Source organism: Amblyomma mixtum, chromosome 2, assembly GCF_055824585.1.
Source record: "Amblyomma mixtum isolate Tamu chromosome 2, ASM5582458v1, whole genome shotgun sequence".
In the NCBI taxonomy this organism is placed as follows: Eukaryota; Metazoa; Arthropoda; class Arachnida; order Ixodida; family Ixodidae; genus Amblyomma; species Amblyomma mixtum.
Window position 1 is genome coordinate 106,367,292 of NC_143013.1, and position 26,065 is coordinate 106,393,356.

General features: G+C 50.1%; 1 protein-coding gene across 3 annotated transcripts; it reads right to left on the reverse strand.

Moving 5' to 3' along the window:
- LOC149360456 (neprilysin-1-like) lies at positions 1-25,263 on the reverse strand. Of its 3 annotated transcripts, XM_089572319.1 has the most exons (6): positions 24,638-25,262; positions 14,603-14,666; positions 13,884-14,019; positions 11,434-11,543; positions 11,014-11,075; positions 1-2,562 (listed from the first exon to the last, which is right to left on the reverse strand). In XM_089572319.1, the coding sequence occupies exons 3-6, from the start codon at positions 13,952-13,954 to the stop codon at positions 469-471; spliced, it is 2,337 nt and encodes a 778-aa protein (XP_089428445.1). In that variant the 5' UTR covers positions 13,955-14,019; positions 14,603-14,666; positions 24,638-25,262; the 3' UTR covers positions 1-468. The 3 variants fall into 3 exon arrangements, with proteins under 3 accessions (XP_089428445.1, XP_089428444.1, XP_089428446.1); XM_089572318.1 differs by lacking the exon at positions 14,603-14,666; XM_089572320.1 differs by lacking the exons at positions 13,884-14,019; positions 14,603-14,666 and having other exon boundaries at positions 24,638-25,263.
- Positions 25,264-26,065: the final 802 nt, after the last annotated feature.

The window sequence follows — 26,065 nt, forward strand, 5'->3', positions numbered from 1 at the left end:
GGGACGACATTGCTGATTTACTGAATTCAATGCGAAATTATAATCAGTTGGAATGTAAACACGGTGTTTGTATAAATAAGCAGCATCTGCTGCAAATAGTTCCTTCAGATGAGTGATGAAGACCTCGGCGTCTAGGCCGCGGACGTGACAGCAGCAGGAAATGCGGAGAGCGTTCCAAAAGTCCTTCTACACACAACGCCGGCGCCAGTGAATGTTTCTGGAAGTGCTCATAACCACAGTCGTGAAGTGGCTGGTGCCTGATAACGCCACTGGCTGCATTGGGCAGACAGGTGTCTGGAATGCAAGTGGCATCTCCCAAACACAGCGAGTGAGCCCAAGGCCCTTCAGAGAACCACCTGGCACTGGTTTAAATGGTAAAACGAAGAGAGCTGACTAGAAGGTATAGGAACACACTGTATAACAACGATAGCTAGCAATGCTGTTTGGAAGCAAGTAACACACTGCACTTTACCAAAAGGTACACTTAGAGGCTGGATTCAAAGGTGATCCGGCCGGGCATTTGAAGGCAGCTGCGAACTCCGGCATGTTCTTGACGAGCGAGTTGCACCTGGCCTTAAATTCGGGATAGCGATGTGACGGCGGCACATTGGAGCACCACATGTAGCAGAAGGCGATGAAGAACAGCTGCTCGTCGCTAATTTCTGGCAGGCTCTGCAGCTGCAGCGGGGAATCGGTCCGCTTCTTCTGATGTACGTAGGCGTCGTAGGCTACGGGTAGAGCACCGAAATCGGCCACAATTTCAGGATTTTTTGCACATTTAGAAGAGCCAAAGTTGTCGTTCGGCAGCAAGTAGGCGTCTCGAATGCATTGTAATCGTTTCTGGTACTCTTGTTTCGATTCCAAATCATTTTGATCGGTGCGATTCGTGTGCAGCTCGTAAAAAGCGTGCACCATCTCGTGTGCGGCGAAGTGCCCCATCGATGCATAGTTAATCGCCGGAACCGTGCCAAAAAATGGAGGCTGCAGAAGTCCCAAACCCACCATCATCGTGTTTGCACTGGGTACATATTTTCCAGTCACCCGGGAGATGTCCTCGTTCAGAGCCACAATGATATCTTCTTCAGATTTTCGGCTGAGTGCCCTCTTCGTTCTGGAACGCGAAGCGCTTAGCCAGTTCTTTACGAAGGAGAGTCCTGTGTCCTCGAACGAGGCGTAGAAACTATTTAAGGACTCTTCATCTTGTGTGCCGTTGGGATAGCCGATTATCCGCTTCATGTTTTCAAGCTGTTCCAGCATGTCCTTCTTCATTCCCTCGTCGAGCCAGAGAGACTCTGTTATCTTCGCCTGCAAAGAAGCTTTTATGCTGGAAATTGTGTCCATCGCCTTTGAGACGACGTCTTCTGTCACAACAGGGTGATAATAAGCAGAATAAGTGGCGCTATTCATGACCGTCGATGTATAAATCAGACATTTCTGATGCTGCAAGAAAGACTTTCTCATTTGAACATGGTAACGTTTCAGCCTTTCTTCAAGATGTGTCCCTGGCAATGCCATATGCGTCATTTGTCGTAGCTGCCACGACACATCAAATGCAATCCAAAGCGCCAATCGATTTGCGTCCACACTGCGAAACAACTTCTGTAGGAAGTTTTTTATGCGGTTTTTTCGAAAGACAACGTTGCGATCTCCCGGCAGAAATCCGTCGCTGATGTTTTTCATGTAGTCATTCCAGCTTTCCCCTGTCTTGGATGTCACAGTTTCTTCAAGCTTCGATAGAGCGCACACGCTCATGTTCATCTCCGATGGCTCATCGTAGGTCGAGATGGCCTCACTCACGAGAACTAAGTATCGTTCCATGATTTTTATAACACTTGAAGTCGCCAGAATCAGTTTTTCTTGCATTCCAAGCCACTTTAGATGGTTCACAATAACCGTCTCGTTTCGAAGATGCTTGTAAGTGAAGCCCGGTCGCATGCCTAGAACAACTTGCGTGTGCATCGTGTCCTGCGACAGTCCATCGAACTGTACATCGACGAGTGTAGGAAGGCCGTAGATCAGTGAGAAGTCTAAGAATAAATACCAAGCACTAACGGTCGACATAGGCCGCAGTGTCACTCCATGTTCAGCCAGGAACCCTAGTATGTCAGCCCTCGGGTCTTGACTTGAGCTACCGTTTGGATTGCCCAGGGCCACACAAGACTGGAACAAGCCAGCTGCTTTTTGCACAGCTGTCTGGCCGTGCGGGGGCACCAGCAAGTCACGCAGAACTGTGATCACGGACTGTGTAATCTTGTTGTTCTGTTGGTTGATTACGCTGGAATTGAACGGGTCCTCTTTCTTCCACTGTGCACAAACGTATTCGTAAAAGTCGGTGCACGGCTGCGGCAACGTGTCACGGTATAACCCGGACACAAACTCGCACTCTTTGGTGTCGCACAGTTTCAGCGATGGTACTGGTAAGCGGTCAATTGGCGCCTCAGTGCTGTCCTTCTTTGGGCCGTGCAATGGGAAGATGGATAGTGGTAGCGCAACAGCAACAGTGATAGCTACCAGGATCAGAGCAATTTTACTCCACATGGTCCATTGGCCGCCCTTGTTTGCCTGCGGATGAGGAAAGGAAACATCAGGTAAGAACGCAATTTGTTTCCAAACACAGCGTGTCGTTCCTTGTGAAGGTGACAAATGTAACCAGCCTCCCCAAATGAGATGAAATGCTCAACGCGCTTATCATGGTGAAAGCAGAGCGTTTACTTTGGTGAATACTCGGGTTCCTGTGAGAGTTAAGATAAAAACATAGCGTACAGACATAAAGATGGAAGAGAACCTACCGTGTACTACTAAAGGTAGTTAAAAGCTGACCATAAAAACTTCACTTGATCTTGAAAAATATTGCTGTTAGAGCATGGTTGGAAAATATCGAAGGTTGATTTCGAAGCCACGAGCACTAGAAATGATCCCAATAAATGGGGCATGTACGTAACTGCATTAAAGGGAGACTGAAGCACTTTTTTTGAAAATCAGGCTGGCAGCGGCGTCCTATAGTTTTTCATGCTGTAAGCTTGAATATCGCATCCAAATAAGGCAAAAACAAGCGCGAATTGCCTTTTTTAGCAGAAATATGCGGCCTGTGCCGCGTGCGGCGCGCCGCCACCCGTGATTGGTCAAGAGAGGTCGTGACGTCACTGTGAGGACTGGAGAAGGTGCCGATGCGGATCCGGCGCTGCGTTGAATGCAGATCGCAGCTTTCCGCGCTGTTGTAAAAGCGAATATGGCGACTATTTTTTTACTGACCTCCAAAGAAAAGAATACTACAGTTTGTTCATTCCACGTATCACCTGAAAGCAAAAAAGACACAAGCAAAAAATTCTACGCCTAGCACAAGCATACGCCAGCGTGAAAGACGCGTATGCAGACCATGCGTAAGAGGTGCCAGCACAACCTCGGCTCGTATTCTCGGAAAGGAAGAGGTACGAACAATACTCAAGTCAATTACCACCACCAGACGGCTTCTGGCTCGCCCGAAAGAGCGTCATCATAAAGAAAAGGCCCAAAGCGCTGTGCACAAAAAATCCTGTTCTCAGTACCAGGCGTTGCAGTTTGGGGAAAGAAAGTATTTCAAGGAAACGATGAAGCAGCACAAAGTTGATGTCAAAATTAGCGAAGCGCAGTGGCCAAGCACTGCGAGGCATGTGACCACAGGATAGTGACGCAATCATTGTGCACTGGAAACCAAGCCAAATACGCGCACAAGGCTGCTGCTTCACTCGTGGCGCGTTCAGTAGATGCCAGAAAATATTAATCGCTGCCTCAGAAACGTTCGACCTTCCTAGATTTGCAGTTTAGGTTCAGTGAAGTAGTGGCCAACTACATGTGTGTTTAAAAGCCAAGCTAGCTGCAACTCGCCCGCTGCCACAACTTGATGAAGAAACCGAGTAAGGTTGCGAAACATGGTGTTTTTTTTGCAATAACTTGGTTGGTATTCATTTCTCTCTTAAATTTGCATCCGAAATCAGAACGTCGAGCGCTTTCATTTTAATCGCTTAGCTACGATTAAACGAGATGCCGCATATGAAGGGCTTCGATGCTTGATTGCTTTGCTTTATTGTGCTTTGCTTTCCTTGCCTGCTTGCTCTGACACGTCGAACCGAGTATAAAATCACTAACCGAGTCTTGCTGAGCACGCCTCAGGTGGTCTGGCCGCACCTAAGCTGAGGAGAGCGACACACGCTTGAGCCTCTATAAGGTTTCTGCAGGGGATAAGTGAGCATGTTTCTACTTTTAGAAGAGACGCTTCTTCGGAATGGTGACACGCCTCTCATGCGCGAGGATACCGAAGGAACTGCGTCATGGTTCAGCCGCGACAGAAATCTCCAGAGATCACATTAGGGACAAGCTCTGCATGTAGCCGCTCTTACGAAAGTGCTTCGAGCAGAGTAGGCTTGCTTTGGTCGGCTTGAATTCCTCGTCACAGCAGCGAGCGCTTGCGCTGCGATCTTATGATCTTGCGGAAAACAGTGGAAAACGACACAGTCGCGGGCGTAGTTGTTCGTGGACACGAACGCAGAGTGGTACCTCGTGTTGAATCTGATTGTCAAGGTCGGCTGACACGCTTTGTACAGTCTTTGTCAAAAGTAACCAGGCTGCTCGGTTTGCTTCTCAGTCGTATAGTAAACCTATTATGCCAGACCTCAAGCTCTAAATCTCTCTATGGTAAGGAGAACGCCTGCCCTCACATTCAAAGAAGTTTTTGATCTTTAGAGAAGACGTGAGGGGTCTACTATACGAATGAGAAGAAAACCATGCATCCTGGTTACTTTTGACAAAGACTGTACGTCACAACGCATGCAGTACGAGGAACAACGCACGCAGCACGAGAAACAACGCGCGCTGAAAGCTCGCTCTTGTGCGCCGAAGTATCCCCGGCTCCTCAACGTGATGTCACGTTTGCCGACATGGACGAGGTTTCCCAGCTTTCCCTCTCCGCTGTTCTCCTTTCCTGCTCTCGCGCGGGGCGCGGGAGATTTAAACATCGCGTTTACAATTGGTGATTACGCCACTGTTTTAGCCAAAATCGAAAAAATAATTTCACAGACGTGATCAGCAATGACACTACTTCAAAACCCTAAAAAATTAGCTGATTCGAAAACCACCTCAGTATCCCTCTAAGGTCTTGGCAATTTCTCAATGAACTTACCTTATAGCATTCATGGTGGGCTACGCTATTATGAGGAACCGGCGCGGGCCGGGCTGCCTCCGACTCAAGCTCACATTACTCAACAAATCGCGGCTGCCTTATGTTTTTTTGGCTCCCGGCAGAAGACTTAAATATAGCTTCAGGAGCGAGACCTCGCGCCCGCGTTTAAAATATTACTTGACGGAATGTAGATCACAAATAAGTCACAACTTGAAGGCCCTTCATACACATGGTAAGAAAATTATTTGGCCTCTATGAACATCTGCAATATACTGTAAACCTATTTAAAGAAGACGTTTTTCCTCAAACAAATGCAGCGACGGTGTTTAAAACTGTCAACACGATGGACGCCCACCAAACATGACTCGCGAAGCCGGCCACACCATATACAGACGGCAGGACAAACATGCAATGGGAGCGGAAGACTTGTTGACATGAAAGTCGCCGTTGGCGACACCAGTGCACGTGTCTAGGTCAACGAAGAAGCAAACAAATCACAGCCAGCTTTCACGATACAGATAAAAATGTTGACTAGTACCCTGAGGCGGTGCTCAAATGTACGAGCTGGAGGTCTCACCGCACCCACAGAACTGTGCACAAGGGAGGTGAAGATAAACGAACAAACGTACCCGGAAACCATTGTAGTCCGATAGACATGCTCACGTCGCAGGGTATTAAGGATGGACTGTCTTGGTGAACACTAAGGTGTGTTTACCCTTAGTTCTTAGTACATCACACATTTTTATTGCGAAAGGAATACCAGTTGCACTTTCAGCCCGTCGCGTAGCGAGGCCGGTAGCTACCATATTAGCAAATTGGATTGAGTTGGATTGGATTGGATTGTATAACCGATGCATCACCAGAAGACTAACCACAAGCACTACCACCAGCTACACTACCAGCTGAACCATTGCGTAGCTACGGATATTGCTTACGCAATTACCGGGCTTAACCAAGCTAAGCCACAGCCATAATTTTTTTCCAATAAAGCCCTTCCACATGACACGAGCAAGAAACAGCACCCTACTCTCAGTGTGCTTGAGAAAAAATTAGCGCCCCACCATATTCAAAGTCGAAACTTTCCGCACGTTCTGGCAGCGAACATAATAGATGTCTTCAGGTGAAACGCGCCGTAGCTACTCTATCATCGAATCGTCATCGCAGGAGAGATAGCTACTTTAGGAATGGGCAAACCTTAGCCCAGGTAAGATTCATTAGTCGCGAATATCAATGCCTCAACAAAAGCACTGCTTTAGCGCATCTAGACGAAATAGTGATGCCCAAACGCTACTTACCTATCCAGTCCGTCACCCCCCCCCCCCCCCCCCCCCGCTCTCCCACTAGAATCCTATAGGTTTGACATCAGTCCAAACTTTCCGACTGAATACAAGAAGGGCTGCGAAGCCTCCTTAAGCGCTGCGTGGAGTGTAGGAGATTTCAGTCCCTAAGCCCCGCATCACAACCAACGAATCCGTGCCACTCCTGTGCCAAGCCAGTACTAAGGCTCGAAGCGAAAACACGAAGGCACCATAGGCAAAGTCGACGAAATGGTGCACGATGATACCAACCAACTGTGCGCGAGCTTTTAAGGCGGAAGATTTTAATGCCTCATTGTTTTAAGCAGAAGTTTTCGGCAGAAATGTCACGCTATTCAATTGCTCGAAATGGTTAAGACGTCACAGTGCGCGAATTTCAAACGGGGCCAATTGTACTTTGGCTAGTAACGATGAAACCATTTAAAGGGATGGTATAGTGATGCTCCAAGTAAGTGGGACTGAGTTTAGTTAATTACTTAATTAACCGATTAAACTAATTTACTTTTCTAGTCAGGCCAGATATATAAATAAAACCGAGTAGGAAATTGGTCCAGTTGGGGAATCGAACCAGGGTCTCCGGAGTGCGAGACGAGCAGGCTAACCACTCCGCCATGCCAGCTCGATGGTTTGGAATGAGCAAAGGCGCGTCTTGTGAATACTATGTCTTCGTTCACTTCCATCTTCCTCCGTTCCCTTACGGCGAGGTTCAGGTGTCCAGCGAGATATGCGCAGGTGTCCAGCGAGATGTGGCAAAAACCAATTTGCCGACGAGCAAGGCGTACAGCCGAACGGGCGATGGCGTTCTGTGGACTCCCTGGCAGCGTTGCAAGACGCTGTCGCGTTCCACTCTTAGAGGCGAAGCTGAACATCTTAACTACACATCACTGACACAAGCAGGAACATCGCGCTTAAGGCTTTCGCCTCACCGCCATTTAGGTCAACAAATTGCCCCCCTGAATTTTTGGGTGTCGCCAGTTGTCGCTGTCAAAAAAGAAAAGAAAGACCGCGGCTTGTGGCTCGGTGTCACGTGCCGCCACAGTATACCGTAAAGAAGAAAGTCTACTCTATAGTCTGGGTCGAAAACGCTCTGAACTGACTTTTCGTCGCCAGAAGTCCATGGTACAGAGAGGACAGGTAGATGGGTTTCTTGCAAACACAAAGTGAACAATGTAGAGGGGAAGCCTCAAAGCTTGTCAACGTTTCGACAAGAGGTCTTGCTTCGTCTGAGCAGTTTAATCAAAGAGTCTTGACAGCTGTTGTTGGGCGATCGAAGTAATCGAGACAAGCTTCATTACCCGGGACGGTCAAAGCTGTTTCAGCCTTAGGTTAGCCGTTTATAGTAGTATTTCGCGATGGAACCTACCATCATCAAAGGCCGTAGCAACGAATCTACTTCGTAGCTGAACGACCGAGCTGTGGCGGAGGGAAGCCTTTTTAGTACAGCTGGCCGTCGTTAGCATTACCTACACTGAATGAGCGTAGAGTTACTGTAAGATACCTAGTGTTGCGCGTACGTGTGCTATGTTGCTCCCCCAAGCATCTAAATTATGAGCGAAAGCCACACTCTTGCATGCAGGAGGCGGACTTCATGCAGTGGTTGAGAATCCGCTTGATTCTGACTGCCGAACTAGCTTTATTCTAAGCCGTTTCCTGTTGCAGTGAATGACACAGCTTGCTATTGATGCGCCGGCTGCACCAAGGTCTATGTGAATAAGTTAAGAAACGAAATACTGGCTATGCTGTAGACGAGCGGCGCCATCTGTTGTAAACGTCGCAAATCAAATGTTTTCTTTTTAACAATCAGCAAACCCTAGTGATATTGATAATGTTAATGAAAGAAAACCGTTTTCAGTGAACAAGTGCACTTGAACAAAATAGGATGCCGTGAAGGACGAGAACAGTAAGTAGGGGTACGAATGGAATGTCAGCAACGGTCTAGTTCTAAACGATGCAAAGAGTTGGCTTCTCCGCATGGCTCAAATGCTCTGCAATCATGTGATCGCCTTTAACCAACAAAGGCGCGAACTGCGCAGTGAAAACAAACACACAACCCTAGGTACTTGTACAGCAACTCTAAGGGAGCGGAGCCTCGCCAGCACCAGCGATTGGCTGCGCTGAAGGGAGATGGGGAAAGGAGGGCGCTTGGTGGAGCCAAACAACGATGCGGAAAAGTAGGTCTCGGCACGGAGCGCACGCATTGCTCAGGAAAGGAAGATAGCCGGAGAAAAGCAAATACGGAAGGCGTTTGTCTATTTGACACCGTAAAGCAGTTACCGTGATTTTCGCGACAATTCTACGCCCAGCAACACCATTCTAGAAACTCGCATTGGGGGAAGACAACTTTACGAGCTAAACATGCCTATTTTTGACGTTAAATATTTCGAAATGCATCGCCGACACACACACACAAAAAAAATTTAAAACTGGACAGAGCTTGTGCATTGACGGCCTTCAATTTCTTAATATAAAGTTGGATCTTGAAACCAAAACTGAAAAAGTTGATTCGTTAATTGATCTCTTAATCACTCAATTCTATCACGTACATAATGTCCGCTGTGCTGTACAATCCAAGTGAAGAAACCGCGCCGACGTATTTCTTGCGAGGTTTAAAAAAAACATCTAATCAGTTAGGAAGACACCCTGTATATCGAAGCCTTGAGTCCGTGAAGTGTGCCAAGCTGCAGAAGGCCGATCACGCACGTGAGTGTAGAATGCGCCAAAACGGGATTGTAAGACGCCCAACCGGACAGCCTCCTGCGGGACGCCCAAACGGACCTTGCGACTCTAAACTTCTGAGGCGGTAATGCCAGTCAGCTTCCGCTGAGTAATGCGTTAAGCCGAGAAGTTCAGCTGCACCAACTTTTTGAGCTCATGCTCAGATTATTTGGGGGTTTTCTATGCACGCACAGTGTTGCAGGGCATCAGAAACATGCTGGAGGCACGCATCAAATTGCGAACTTGTTGCGTTTACCTCGATGGCATCGTCTTCATCGCATCATAGTTTGACTGTACGACAAAGCAGATAGATAGAACAGCCGGCAGTAGTTGAAATGATGTCTTCTGGACTTGCCCAAAGCCTTCTCACTCTCATCTCCGGTCCGCCCTACCCAACTTAACACCCTCCTCACAAGATTACCGTCCCTTGATTTCCTCAAGCACCTTTCTTCTACCTCATAACTTGACGAGATTTAAATAGAGGCAACCAAATGTTTTTGCCCATGCAGGAGGGGCGGCACAGAGCCAGCAAAAAAGGCAACAAGAAACGGCAGTTCACGAGTCGCAACTAAACAAGAAAACCGTAGAACAATGATAGGTGAGGGAATGCTGCTCAACGGCCCCAACAAAACTAGTAAAAAAGATTAGATGATTGAAGAATGGCGTTCAGAAGAGAATTCCACTCAGGAGCGGTTCGCGGGAAAAAAAAAACTGCTTTAACGTTTTCGTCCTGGCAGAAATGGGCTCCAATCAATGACGTTCTGCCTACTGTCTTTGTCTGAGCACAAGTGTCCGATATTTCGCGTTGAGAAATGTTTAGTTTATGTGTTAAAAGTAGGGGAGTGCGGAAATTCGGAACTTCGAATAGTTTGCGAATAGTATTTGCAATTCGCTTCACACTGCGCTATCACTATTAGAGACTATCCGAACCTACTAAATATCGGGAAATTCTGAATTTCCCGAACTAGCTGCGGAACATCATGAGGTTTCCAAACTCCAGCGTCTTGCGCCTGTAAAATCAGTTAACTTGGTTTTTCCCCCAAGAACAAACTGCCAGCCGCTCGTAGAAGAGCCCGTGCGTGGTAATGCTAGGACTGGAATAAAGTGAAACCCAGTTACCGAACGCCCCTATCACTCAGCCACCGTGGCGGGTCCCGAAAGCAGAACTGTAATCAAACAGTGAGCATTATTTCACAGCTGCATAGATGCAAGTATGTTTGTATTAATGACTTCTGTTTAAAATGAAGTTCACATTTTCCTCAGCCATTAACTAAAATATTCTGATTGATGACAAGACTCTGGCTGGCATCACGAAGTGGCGGCATAAAGTCAACAAAAATTACATATTTATGGCTTCGCATTCTTAAGATTTGATAATCAGAAGCTATGGTAGAGGTACCCAAGGCAGTTTCGAAGGTAAAGTCTTCTTACGAAACTGCTCAACCCCTCGTGCTCAGTAATACTGGCGATTTTGTAAAAGGATCGATAGCTATAAAGTAAATTTTGCGGTGTACGAGCGTACCAAGATTAATAAAGTGGCGGCAAACAGCGCTTCGAAACGGTATAGGAATATGGTGAAATGATTCACTTATGTTTAAGGCATACAAAACTACGTGAATAAGCGAGGCTGCTGAGTTTTAGCTGGAACTATTTGCTTTGAGATAGCTGGTAGTACATATTTTAGAAGATGCTGCCTCAAGAAAGGGTTTATTTCAGCCAATCTACAAAGACACCAAGTCATGAGAATGAAACAAATCTTAAAGGTAAACAATGGAAAGTGACAATGGGTTCACCCTCTCGTGTCAAAGCAGGAATAAACAAACTCACACATTTAACCACAGCTTCTTCTTGAGGCCCTCGTCCTTGAGGAAGCCAGTCAAATGCAGCATCTGCGAAAAAAAGGATTTTGTTAAAAGTCGGCAAACAGGTAAAGTAATCGGAATAACAGAGCAAAAGTGTTTAATGCCTTCTGTTGAAGTCAACCCTGTTGTTCTGAATTTCTTTGCTTGGCTTGGCTTCATAAATTTTTTGGCTACTGCGCAATGCAGTCGGGAGAGGTGGTTGCAGCTTAGTCTTCCTCCTTGTACATTCACACAATGCCTCATTTCTACCGCAGAAGCGCATGTAGTACGACAAAACTATTATAGGACGCTGAGTTCAGCAGCAGTAGTCAGAGAAGTGCTAAAGTTTTCACTAAGGTAGGGAAGTAAAATATTCTTGTAACCAACATCATTCATCACAATTTACCTGGTTCCATCTTAGGCGTCGGGGAGCTCGGCTCCGGTACCTCGCCACATTCTCTCATCTTTCCGCCAAAGGAGGACTCAGCGACGCTAGTGAGCCGTGACTGCCGATAGCTGAAAACAGAAGACACATTGTTTTATTTTAGTAAGAAACAACGGGAAAAGCTGCGATTCTGCTAATAAGAATGAAACCTCATATTTTGAGTACACAATGGAATCATCTCGCACAGTGCTTGGGAAAGTTGTTGCAAAGGTCTGCAGTGCCACCAAAATGCGCTTGTAGGCTGTGTTCTCAATGGCATCCATAACGGTGGGGCACATATTTCTGAAGTCTCCCGTAACCGATGATGCAAAGAGTGGGAAAAAAAGTGGTCGGGTTTTAAAGTAGTCAAACCGTGCAGACGTTCCAAACGACGTGTTTAGCATAGCTGGCTTATGGCTTTGCTCTTAGTGGTCGTCGGCATGTGTGACGACGAATTTAGACACAGTTTGAGCTCTGATCGTGGTTACGTTGTTCTCCCATTGGCCATGTTCCTCCGACCTTATCGAACATAGGCTGCAGCTTACGCCACGCTCCCCTGAGTCACTCCGAGGCTTCAGAGAGAATTATTTCGGGTTTCGCCATGCTAAGTAATATTTTCGCACTAAAAAAAATGGACGGAGCACTTAAGCTCCGCTTTCAAGATAACCCAAGACGAAAAAATTGGAGGGCGCGCTGCAGCGCCGCCCTGGCGGTAATTGGAGACTTTACATTCACAGATCCCTGGCAGTCCTCACACTGCTGTGCGGTGGCTGGTGCTACCACTGGTGACTCTTGTGCGACCAGGTTTCTTTTCCCGAGGAAACTCTCGCGGCCGATCAATAATTTAAATGCCACATGTGAAGGGGGCAGTTTCCTTACCATCCGGTGGGCTGGTTGTGTCACCTAGGTGGCCTACCTGCCACCTAGGTTTCTTCTCTGGGAATTGTTTGTAATTCTTTGCTCATGGTTAAGAACGCCGACAGCAGACGCGGACGCAACCGTTTCTATGGCATGCACTCCTTAAAGCTACCGCGTTGAAAAAATATAAAGCTTTCGATCACAAAGAAAAATATTGGAGCGGACACATAGCCCCCCTTAAGGGTATGATGCGATAGCGTACTGGGCTAATTCCCATATGTGCAGCAAGTCATTCCCTACATTCCCAGATCCATGGGAGTCATCATACCCTTGATGGCGCAGTGGTGCAGGGGTTAAGCGATGCGCCACTGCCCTGCGACGGCAGGTGCTGCCACCCATGGACATTGTGTGAGCCAGGTTGCTCTTCCCGAGCGACCAATTATTAAAGTGGCACCGGTCATGGCGGCCATTTTGCTCACAATCAGGTGGGCAGGTTGTGATGACGCCGCAAGGTCACGTCACCTGGGTGGCCCACCTGCCTCCTAGGTTGGTCTCTGGGTACCACCTGCCAGAGCCATGCTCGTGATTTCGAAGCGAAAAACTTCACTAGGCTCGTCAACACCGCGCTTCGCGTGGGCCACCCCTGGGCGCCGCCGTGGCGCGCCCTTTCCATCCTCGCCACCCCTTCCGTTCTCCTCCTCGCCACCGGTTTACCCTTCGCCGCTGCCGTGCGGTCTCCGACGCAGTCCCAGGAGAAGGTTCTTTCGCAAGGCGTTGCAATAACGCGCGAGCGGCGGCGGCGGCCGTAGAAGAGGCGCAGACATTCGCCATGGAAGGAAGAAAAGAAGACCCAGAAGTGATAGCCAGGGAGTTGGCTCAAAATGTACACCGCTATAGGGGTGCTCCCAGTGCGTTGTGCGTGCACTGCGACAGCCATGACGTCAAACAAAGCAAAACTGCAGCTTTTCGCTTGTATATCGAGGCTTAAGCAGAGCTGCGAATTTTTTTTCACTCACAAGGCCGACAACGCCGACAGCGGATCATCTGGGAAACGGGGCCTTTAACGCATCACGTTGCAATATAACGAAGCGTGAGGAGCAACTCTCAAGTGCGCGAAGCATTTTGGCTCACGTTAGAACAGTGAGGTCGTGCAAGGAAGCCGACACTTTTGTACGCACTGCGTGCTGGCCGTCTTCGCGAGGTAAGAGGAGGCAAATACCATCGACTATTAAACATGGTGCAAATTGTGCTTGGTCCCATCGAATACTCACGAAAAAGGACTACGAGAATAAACAACACCTCGTATTCTTAGCAGCTAGGGCAGACTGGGCATCGCTAATCTATGCCTTAGTGTTGTTCGATGTTCTGTCTCGTTCGTGTGCGTAACCCAAGGCTGTGTCGTTTCGCGATGCCGCCGATAAGCCCAGCCGTGCACCTTGATGCGAAAGCAACAAAGGGATAAGCGAGAAGAGTTCGTTCGGAACAGCGTCGCGGCAATGCGCCGCACGGTATACACGTGCAATGAGCTCCACCTCTGAATTCATCAGCTTTAGTGACGTCGGATGTACACCTACCGTTCTCTTAGTTGCAGCGAGCCTGCATTCATCCACCAGCTCACAAGGAGGCACCACCGGACAACTTGCATTCAACTCCAGAGGCGAAGGCTGATAGCACATCGCAGTCCGACTTCTTCTTTTACGTCTTCTTTCACTGCCGCATCAGCAGCGAAAAAGAAAGAGAAACGCTAATTTCAAAACGGAACTGCAAACGTTTTATGGAATTGCTATTTATCACACAGAAATAAACCCTGGCAAGGTTTTATAGCCGTAGCAGGAGACAAACGTGTCCAACCCTTTTTCAAATGAGCAATGGAATTGAAAGCAGGCACTCGCCAACGTAAGGATAAAACAACAGCTCTCAGAATGGCTGAGCGCGGGATATCGTGCAGTATTACTTGTTACGGTGGGCACTTAAGGTCCTTACGTGCTATATACATTTGACGTGAAGGTCATTAGCATAAATGCCTACCTAAAGGCATCCACCCTTCACATATATTATGAAGGCCTTCACTGTAAGGGCCTTTACCATAACGTCTTTCACCTTAAGGCCCGCGGCACTAGAGCATACGCGCCGGCATACATTGGGTAAACGGGCATTAACGCGTTGACATTAAAGTTGAAGACGCGAATAAATGGCCTCCTGGGCCAGTAAACACTTTTGTTGCGTTTTTTAGCACGAGGGGGTACTATCCAAATGCAAAAAACTGTTCTTTCACAAAACATTTCGTGCTTACCGAAGGTAAACCGCCAGCCTCTTTTTCCATATAAAACATAGCAGTAGGTCGGCTTGTCTGTAACCTAGCAGCAAAAAAACATTGCACCCACGAGTGACGCGCTTCTTGCAAGAACCACTGCCGAGCTGGCAGCTTACCGATCGCTAGGCGTTGCGATGCTTACACTAATTCTCATCGAAGCCACAGCGGACAGTGGATTGAAACTAGCCACTGCCTATCATAAGCTGTTTAATCCTGTGAGGAGTACACTTTGAATAGAATGACCTTATTAGTATATCCCGTACCTCCACCACACGGTGGAGGTGGTGGATGCTTCCGTTTCCTGCGGACGACTCGACGCGCACGCTTCTGGTGACCGCCTCTGTTCATCGTGCAAGCCGGAGGCTCCACGAGATGGCAACGCCAGCGGCGAAAAACCGCTCTCAAGGTTGCCGTCATGAAGCAGAGCATCGAGCCACCCCAAATACCATTCGACAAAGTCGGCATGGACCATCTGGGGCCATTTTCTCTGTCGTCAGCCGGTCACAAGTGGACCGTAGTGGCTACAGACCACTTGACCCGTTGCGCTGAAACGAAGGCTCTTGAGCGAGGTGTCGCCGGCGTAGTTGCCCACATTTTTATTCTTTATGCACGACATTGCGCTTAGACACGGCGCCCCACCGACCATCATTACTGACCGACACCTCGCCTCCTACAGGACATCTTAACTCTTACCCATACAGACCATCGAAAAACCACAGCGTATCATCCACAAAGAAAAGGCCTAACGGAACGGCTCAACAAAATATTGGCGGATGTGATCTCGATGTACATTGACGTTGAGCATAAAATGTGGGACGAGATCTTGCCGAGCGTCGCCTTCGCGTACAATCCCCCGAGCAGGAAACCACCAAGTTTACCCCGTTCCGTCTCGTCTGGAGCAGGGAAGTGCGCATGATGTTGGACCCGATGCTCCCGTGCGGAAATGAAGCGGTACAACCTGACGCAGGCAACTTCGTGGAACAAGCAGCGGAAGCCCGTCAGCTGGCCCCGCTTGCACATCAAGGACCAGCAATCCGCTGCTGCCCGACACTACAGCCTTCGGCACCAGGACGTGTCCTACAAACCGGACGACAAGGTGTGGGTGTTGACCCCCATGAGCCGCAAGAGCTTCTGCGAAAAGCGACCTAGTAGGTATTTCGGCCCGTAGAAAGTACTGCTTCGCCCCTACAGCGTCAACTACGAAGTCGTTCCTGATAGAACTGTTACAGTTGTACCTCGGCGTCAGCGGCTTCAAATTGTCTATGTGGTGTGGTTAAAGCCATTCTTTTCACGTTACTGAGCGGAGCGTTCACGCTGTGTTTCGCGCCCTTATCCCTTTCCCGCTAGTGCAGACTTGAATTTCCCCGACTCCCAAATAGCACGGATTATATAAAGTTCACTTCATCCCTATTCTTTTTCTTTTCTTTTACCATTTTCATTATCATCACCATCGTGAGCCGCACTACGTCCACTGCAGGACAATGGCCTCTCCCACGTCTCTTGCATTAACCCTGCACTTTGCCAGCTGCAACCATCGTATCCCCGCAATCTTCTTAATCGCATCCACCCACCTAACTTTGTGGCGCCTCTTCCTAAGTTTGCATTCTCTTGGAATCTATTCGACTACCCTTAAAGACCATCGGTGATCTTGCCTTCGCATTACATGCCCTGCGCAAGCACATTTCTTCTTCTTGATTTCGACCGGGATGTCATTAACTCGCGCTTGTTCCCTCACTCACTCTGCCCGCTATGCCGCTATTGTACATAGCTAATTTCACACCGAGAGAGCCAACCGGTGGTTGGCTCAATAGGCACGCTCGGGCTAGACTTTGCCTTTATTAAGTACAGGTGAATAGCAACCTCTACTTCGGGATTCTTGGCCGATCTTTCAGTGTGGGTATGTGCCATCTTCGGAAAGGCTAACAACAACAACAACCTGGCTCTCGGATTAAAAGGACCGACCTCGTTCTTGGGTTCTCCCCTACGCCTAGCTGCACGGCTCTCCTCGGGTCTTGAAAATATTATGGTACAATTTGTTCCGCGACCCCTTCACAGTCGAAGGGTTTGTGGGAGGCGGCACTTCCCTAGGTTAGTTCCGCTTGAACATATTATCACAAATAGAACAGGAAACAGAAGGGCTAGGCGCAGGCCGCAAGCAGAGAAGCAGAGTCCCAGCTCCGAGAGCACGCGAGTTCCTCTCTTCTTCGTCCTTTCGGCGCCGCCCAGGGACACCTGGCGGCATTATTCCCCCTCCCCCAAAAAAGAAAGCAAAAGCGTAGGCGCACATTGAGTGAACGGGAGGAAGTAAGCAAGTGAACAAACGATCACATGCCGCTCAACGGCTGCAGGTACAAATAAAACGAACACGCGGAAGAGGCGACGTCCCTTACTGCGTACAGTAAGGCTTCATGCGCAGTACGTGCACGACCTCAGGCTGAGGACGACGGCGCGAACTCGGTAGAGTGCCATCGGGGAGGACCTCATACGTCACATCCATGACACGGCGCAACACTGTGTACGGTCCAAAGTAGCGGCTCAGGAGCTTCTCCGACAGGCCTGGGCGACGTACTAGGGTCCATACCCACACTTTGTCGTCGGGGTGGTACTCTACGTGTCGATGTCGTTGGTTGTAGCGTTGTGCATCCGTGGCCTGCTGCCGTCGGATGTGCATACGGGCCAGTTGTCGGGCTTCCCCTGCGGGCCGGGTAAACTCCTCGGCGTCCGACGTGAGCTCCTGGTCGTCAGGGGCGCACGGAAAAATGGCGTCGAGCATTTTCTGTACGTCACGCCCGTAGACGAGGCGAAACAGCGTAAAGCGAGTCGTTTCCTGAAGCGCCGTGTTATAGGCAAACGTCACGTATGGGAGGATCTCGTCCCAGGTCTTGTGCTATACATCGACGTACATGGCGAGCATGTCCGCTAAGGTTTTGTTGAGGCGCTCCGTGAGCCCGTTTGACTGCGGGTGGTATGCAGTAGTCTTGCGGTGGGTCGTGTGACTCAGCTGGAACACCTCGTGCATGAGCTGTGCAGGAAACGCAGTGCCTCTGTCGGTGATTAAGGAAGACGGGGCGCCGTGTCGTAAAACGATGTGGTGTATGAAGAAATGCGCGATTTCCGAGGACGTACTGCGCGGCACCGCCTTGGTTTCCGCATAGCGCGTCAAATAATCAGTCGCAACTATAATCCACTTATTGCCAGATGCTGATACAGGAAATGGGTCCAGCAGATCAATGCCTACTTGGTTAAAAGGTGTGCGAGGTGGTTCAATTGGATGGAGCAAACCTGCAGGCTTTAGCGGTGGCGACTTACGACGCTGGCACTCACGGCAACCTCTGACGTAGCGATGGATGGTCGCTGCAAATTTAGGCCAATAATAGGCCTGACGCACTCGGGAGAGCGTGCGTGCAAATACCAAGTGGCCAGATGTGGGCTCATCATGACACGCGGAAAGGATGTCGTCGCGGAGGTCTGATGGCACGACTAGGAGGTAGGTCCGGTCACCGTTACGTGAGTTTTTCTTGTAGAGTACGCCATTGCGAATGCAAAAAGAGGACAGGTGGCGGGAAAAGGGTCGAGGTACGTTGGAGCATGGCCCTCTAGGTGATCCATGACAGACCGCAGGTCAGCGTCAGCACGCTGCCTTGCCACCAAGTCCGAACTGCTGATCACACCTAGGAAACGATTGTCGTCCTCTGTGCTGTCATCAGCTTGCTCGACGGGTGCGCACGAGAGCGTGTCGGCATCTTCGTGTTTACGTCCGGACTCATTCATTACAGCGCAAAGACGGCACAGAACAAGAAGGGGTCACAACAGCGCTGTTGTATCCCCTTCTTGTTCTGTGCCGTCTTTGCGCTGTAATAATGAATGTAGGTAACCAACTCGCCCAAAATGTTGTATTACGTCTGGACTTATAGACAATTGTATAATCAAATTCCTGAAGGCGAAGGCTCCAGCTTGCCAGGCGGCCTGAATGGTGGTCTGTGACGACTTTGAAATGGGGACCGTAGATATAAGGCCGAAATTTCATCGTGGCCCAGATAAACGGCGAGGCACTCCTTTTCTGAGGTGGAATATTTGATTTCGGTGCGCGAGAGCGTGCGACTCGCATACGCGATGACACGTTCCACGCCTTCTTGATGCTGAACGAGGGCGGCACCAAGCCCAATATTGCTAGCGTCGGTGTGTATCTCGGTAGCAGCCTCTCCATCAAAGTGAGCAAGCACAGGGGTAGTGTGCAGCCGTCGTCGCAGCTCTGTGAAAGCAGCCTCTTGCGCGGCAGTCCAGACGAACGGTGTATCTTCTCGCGTTAAGCGGGTCAAGGGTTCAGCGATCTTGGAGAAGTCTGCGATAAAACGGCGGTAGTAGGCGCACAAACCCAAAAAGCGCTTGAGCGCTTTCCTTGTAGTAAGACGGGGAAACTCGGCTACGGCGGCAGTTTTCTCGGGGCCGGGTCTTACACCGTCGGCGCTCACAACATGGCCAAGAAACTTGAGCTCTTGGTAGCCAAAGTGGCACTTCTCGGGTTTAAGTGTCAAGTCGGCCAACCGCAGGGCATCCAGCACGGTCCGCAGTAGTTCAAGGTGTTGGTCGAAGGTTTCTGAAAACACCACCGCGTCATCTAGATAAACTAAACAGGTTTGCCATTTCAGGCCAGCCAGGACAGTGTCCATCATGCGCTGAAAGGTCGCAGGCGCTGAATAAAGGCCGAAGTTCAACACCTTAAATTCATATAGGCCGTCGGGTGTGATGAAGGCAGTTTTTTCGCGGTCAAGTTCATCAACCTCAATCTGCCAATATCCGCTCTTTAGGTCGATCGATGAAAAATACTAGGCGCGGCGAAGTCTGTCGAGTGAGTCGTCGATGCGAGGCAGCGGGTAGACGTCCTTTTTCGTTATGGCGTTCAGCTTACGGTTATCAACGCAAAAGCGCAAAGTCCCATCCTTCTTCTTTACCAGAACAACAGGCGACGACCACGGGCTCTTAGGAAGCTGAATTATGCCATCGGTAAGCATCTCCTTCACCTGCGTTTGGATGGCGTCGCGTTCCTTCGGGGAAATGCGGTACGGCTGCTGTCGTATGGGGCGAGCATCATCGGAAGTGATGATTCGATGCTTTGTGACTGCCGTTTGTCGCACTTTCGAGGAGGATGCGGAGCAGGTTTGGTATTGAAGCAGTAGGGCGCGTAGGTCGCGGTGTTGAGTCGCTGATAGCCCGGAGCTAATATCGATAAGATCCAGGGACGTGTCCGGTTGTACCATGGCGTCGGACGCAAAGCACTCAGTAACATCTGCCAATTGGTCGGCCCACGCGATGGCAGTAGCTCGGAAAAGGCGACGAGGTTCGTTGGTAAAATTAGTAATCAGGAGCTCCGACCGACCGTTATGGAGGTGGACAAGGCTTCGGGCCGAGCAAATGCCGTGTGTCAGTAGCAAGGAAAGGTTGCCCTCGGCGACTGCAGGTCCATCACGTAGCCTATCATCGCATTCAACGCTTGCAAAAACACTGGCGCGCGGCGGGATCAAAACACTCTCAGTGGAAGTACGAAGGACGGAGCTGCGTTGACGAACATCGGAGGTGTCGTCGCCTTTCGCTGTAGAAAACGTAACGGTTCTGTTCCGCAGGTCGATAATGGCACCATTCTCACGGAGAAAATCTACGCCCAAAATCAGGTCACGAGAACAGTCGCGGAGCACCAGGCAGCTCACTATGAACGTCGAATCGGTTATCTGGACCCTAGCCGTGCACTGTCCAAGCGGAGTAATGATATGGCCCCCCGCCGTCCGGATCTGCATGCCAGAGCAGGGAGTCGTGACTTTCTTGAGAATTAATTAAAAGACTAGCGCATAAAACTAGGACAAAGACAGAGAAAGAGACAGGACGAGCGCTCGTCCTGTCTCCTTCTCTGTCTTTGTCCTAGTTTTATGCGCTAGTCTTTTAATTAACTATGACATACCAACTAGCCCAGCTTTCCGCCTTGATTTCTTGAGAAGCGCTGCCAATTTGCCACTAATAATTAAAAACTCTGCTCCTGTGTCCACCAACGCGCTAATGCTGTGACCGTCGAGAAGCACGGGTATGTCCAGTGAGAATCGGTCCTTTACTTCACCCACTGTCGTCGGCGTCGTCAGAGCTCTACCATCGGATGTGGGCGGCATCGGGGGGTCTTTGCAGCGTCGATATCCAGCGACCACGCCCCCGGAGGTCGCTGTCTTCAGTTTTCCAGGCGAGGGCTCGGCGAGCGGTCCGCCGTCTCCGGCGAGAAGTTCTGCGGATTCCGTGAAAATGATGATCGGCGAGGTGACGGCGATCGGGACTGACGGCGTGCCGTGGACCACAGGGGTTGCTGGGTCATGTACTCTTCAATCTCAGGGGGCCTTTGGCCAAATCGGGGTCGTCGCGCATCGGAGGAAAAACCCTGCAGGCCAAGCTCTCGATATGGGCATCGGCGGAACAGGTGACCGGGCTCCCCACAATGGAAACACAAACGCCGCCGGTCAGGGCCACGCCAGATGTCTGCTCTGCGCAGGGATCGTCGATCACTACTCGGGATGTGCTGCACTGGCTGCACGGAGGGTAGCGGGACGTCGTGTGGGATTTGGACAAATGCCGCCGGACTTGGGGCAGGGCGTCGTAGAGCATCAGCATAGGTCGGGCGGCAGTAGTCTGTCTAGACAGGCTGTGGAAATGCCGCTGGATTTGGGGCAGGGCGCCGCAGAGCTTCGGCGTACGTCGGGCGGTAGTAGTCGGCCTGTATGGGCTGTGGTTCGCCGCGTAGTAACGGAGGCCTGATAGCTTGCCGCACCTCTTCACGGATAACGCCCATAAGGGAGCCGGCTGTTGGCTGCGACGTACCACATATCTTCGCTAGCTCTTCACGGACGACTGCGCGGATCATGTCACGGAGGAAGTCGGTATTGCTGTTAAACGCCGGTAGAGACTCCGTAACAGAAGCAGCAAGGACTGGCCGGTAGTACGCGGTGGAACGCTGCCGGAGAACCTGCTCCATCGTGACAGCCTCTGCTAGAAACTCGGAAACAGTGCTTGGTGGGCTGCGCACGAGGCCGGCGAAAAGCTCTTCTTTAACACCACGCATATATAGGTGGCACAGCTTCTTGGCTTCCGACATGGCTGGGTCAGCGCGTCGGAAGAGACGTGTCATGTCTTCGACGTACATCTAAACCGTTTCGTTGGGCATTTTCATACGGGACTGCAGGGCGCGCTCCGCTCGCTCCCGACGATCAGCGCTGACGTACGCAGCGAGCAGTTGACGTCGGAACTCATGCCAAGATACAAGAGTGTCCTCACGGTTCTCGTACCACGTACGAGCACCGTCCTCCAAGGTAAAGAAAACGTTCCTCAGCTTGGCGGCGTCATCCCATTGGTTGAATGCGGCGACACGTTCAAACTGGATGAGAAAATCTTCCACGTCCTCCAGCTGAGTCCCGTGAAAGGACTTTGGCAGCCGCGGGTTCTGGACGGTGTAGTACGCGGCGCCTTGCATAGCTCGCCGAGGGGCAGGCGCCGAAGTTGAGTGAAATGGCCTGAGCACAGGAGGCAGCTGGCCAGGCGCCGAGGTAGTCTCCAATAGCCCATGCTCAGGGGACAGTCCTAGATCTCGGCGACTGACCCGATGCACTGGCGTGCCGACAGGGAGAGGTCTGGGGTCCTCGGTGCTAGGAGGGGTGTGCGACATATTCGAGGGCGATTTACCCCGCACCTCCACCACAACTGTCACAAATAGAACAGGAAACAGAAGGGCTAGGCGCAGGCCTCAAGCAGAGAAGCAGAGTCCCAGCTCCGAGAGCACGCGAGTTCCTCTCTTCGTCCTTTCGGCGCCGCCTGGGGGCACCTGGCGGCCATATAACATTTATGTGACGTGGAAAATGAGTACGGCAGACCGAAAGCCATCTTGAAGCACACTCTACGTTCAGTTCACCTCGTCACGACGGTTCACAGCTCTAGTACTGCCAGAAGATTCAAGTCACTTGAGAGGTGCGACGCGCCATTTGATGTATGAAATTGTCAGTCTGAATCAACAGAAAACAAGAAACAACATGTACCAACACGGCGTGTCTATCTATATGGTAGGGCAACTTTTGCAAATGAGAGAGCTTCCAGTTACGGTCAGAACAAGTATTATTTCATCAACCTGCATAATAGAGCAGCTTGGTGCATGAGGGGAAGATGTTAACACAAAAAGGTGCACAACGCGTAAGGTTTCCTCTAAGAAGGAATCAGTAGCCATATGATTGCACTGTTAGTAATACTGCACTGAGCACCACCAAAATATTTAGGCTTGGGTATCGGTCTCGGCTGCAGGATTTGGTTGGTTCGAAACCCACCGACGGACTCCCACCGGTAAAAAGCGTCCTCCGGCCTGGCATCCGGCTTTCTTCAGAGGAGCGCGCTATGGAAAAGCTGCGTAAACCCCTCTGTGCCCATCGCGGGTCAGTCCCAGCTTCGAACGAACAAGTAGCTTGCTAAAGGGTGTACCCTTTTTGGCAAACGCGATTTTAATGCCAGCAAAGCCTCGATGAGCTGTTACTGGGCGTGCACGCCCAAGCACAACGCCCTCTCGTTCTGCATGAGCACAAAGCAGCCCTTCCGCTCTTGCAGAGATGGGGGCGACCACAGCGTCAGCTGTCCCGCTAACCTCAGAGCCATGATGTCTGCGCGGCGATGCCTCCCCTCTCGCGAGACGCGCACCGTTGCCTGCAGCTTTTAGTGCAGAACCACAACTCTCGCCTTATCTGTATCAGCTGGTTCACATTATCGTCAGTGTTGCGATTGGCGCGGTCACCCGAGCAGACAGCAGACAGGGGCAGCAGGCGCAGACACTTAGGATGCTGGTTAACGTCTACAATGATGCACTGATTCCCGTTAATGTGTTTTGCACGGCATTTATATACGCACTGGAGGAGGAGGAGAAACGCCTCCCCGAACGCCACCACCAACGCGACATCAAACGCGAGCGTTGCGCTGAAAGGTCACCGGCGTTGCAAGGAATGCTCATCAGCGTGGTGCCGAACGCGTGCGCAGTCTCAGTGCGCCAATACGGCATACCTTCCCTCTTCAGTCCAAGGCATCGTTACTAAAACATGAACATTTCCAAACGTACAAGTTAACTGCACGGGCACTGATGCAGCCGTACTGCACTTGAACACTGGTAATACATCAATCTGTCTGCTTGGCGTCTGTCACGTGTGCTACGACGCAGAGAGACGCGTGCGGGAACAGAGGGGTTGGTACCGGTTTTGTTTGGTTTGGTTTATTAAGGCGGAAGCCTTTAATGCCTCATCGTTCTAAGCAGGAGTTGTCGACAAAATGTTCACGCTTTTCAATTGATCATAATGGTCGTGACGTAACAATGCGCGAATTTCAAACGGGGCCAATTGTACTTTGGCTAGTAACGATGCAGGTAATTAAAAATATGGTATAATGATGCTACAAGTAAAACAAAAAATGAATAAATAATTAAACCGAGTATGAAATTGTCAACACCATGCCAGCTTGGTAGCTTGGAATGAACAAAGGGGCGTCTAGTGAATACGGTGTCTTCGTTCACTCCCATGTCAACAAACAAAAGGGACGTTTGCCGCGGTAGTAAAGCACATCTGATCCGAATAATCAAAAAGAGGTAAGGCATTAGTTATGATTGTTGATCTTTTACGAAAAGTTTTTGCGATGCTTAGCTTCATACTTGAAGCCAATGCACAGATTGCTTAGAAATGAAAATTCTTGAAATCGGTCGCCAGAGTGTAACGACAGTTTTAAGCTTTGCAATGAACTGGTATGTAGCAATGCCGTGCTTGAGCTATACGGTGCAGTTAAGGTTTTAAAGCTGACGTTCGATGAATGGTCCTACAGAATACATGCACTGGATTCACGTGTTCACTGGAGAAGGGAGGCCAGTAGAGTACGCTCCTCGCATGCTGACCATTGCTGACAGAAACTGCGCGCATATCGAAAGCGAAGCGCGCAATTGGGTTTTGCATCCAGAAATTTCACAAATACCTTTACGGGCGTCCATTTACCATCGTCACAGACCACCGACCACTCAATCGCTCGAATGCTTTGTTGTGGCGACTGAAAGGAGGGTGAAAAGGAAAATGCATGGGCCTGCCCACTGGCTCGAGCTGAGCCGGAATCGCAGCCACGTGCAGACAGAGGAGAGATGAAATATGTGAGAGGAAAGATTGAGAGAACAGACGGGCGTCGCAACAATCGCGTTCGCCGAAGCGACAACGCCGGCTGACGAATGGTTGGTTGGGTTGCGACTGAGAGAAGGATGAAAAGGAAAATTGCACGGGCCTGCCAATTGGCTCAAGCCGAGCCACCAGCGCTATCACGTGCAGATAGGAGAGAGTTGAAAGATAAGAGGAAAGAGAAAAAGAGAGAGAAAAGACGCGCGTCGCAACAACCGCGTCCACCAAAGCAGACGCTGGCTGAAAAAAACAGATAAACGGCCGTAGCCTCCTGCTTGAGTTCGCGCTCTAGAAACGTTCTATGTATATGAACGCTGATGAATGCGTTCTGCAGGGCTTTTTATAAGCACCAGAGAAAACGCTTCCCCAAACGCAACCAACAACGTCGAATCAAACACCAGCGTTGCACTCAAAGTTCACCGGCGTTGCATGTACTGCTCATAAGCGTGGTGCCGAGCGCATGCACAATAGCAATGTGCATACACAACAATCAGGGAGGTGGTGACGAAGTGCGGCTACGGCCGCTTATCTGCTTTTTCAGTCAGGGTCCGCTTCGGCGGACGCGGTTGTTGCTGCGACGCGCGTCTTTTTTCTTTCACTCTTTCCTCTTATCTTTTCACTCTCTATTTGCACGTGGCAGCGGTGGTGGCTCGGCTAGAGCCAGTTGGCAGGCCCATGCAATTTCCTTTTCATCCTTCTCTCAGTCGCAACAGCAACAACAACAACACAACAATCCGCACCAGTCATAAAATTGGAGGCTGCGTAGGGGTTTACCACAAAAGGTAAATTTTACTTCCTCGCGGACAGACTTTTCTTTTCCCGACCGCGGCGGCTGAATTTCTTTGGAGAGTGAGTGAGTAGAAACTTTATTGATTTCTAAGATTTAGCCTGCGGTGGAGGTCTTCTTCGATTCTTCTCTTCAAGTCTTGAGGTTGCCTCCTTAGCCTTGGGTGGTCCCCTAGTCCATGGCTCCACTGAGTCTGGCCACCTCGCTTGCGTGTGCTATGAGTGCCCTTTGGGCCTCTAGCTCGCAGCTGGTGAGCCGGCTCTCCCATTGCTCCGCACTTGGTGTGTCGTGTTTGTGGAACGATATGTTTCTGTCGCATTCCCATGTTATGTGGTATAGTGTTGGCCTCGCTTCGCACCAAGGGCATGTGGCGCGGTATTGTGTCGGGAACATCTTGCTTAGTGTATATAAGTTGGGGAAGGAGCCTGTCTGTAGCTTCCGCCATTTTGC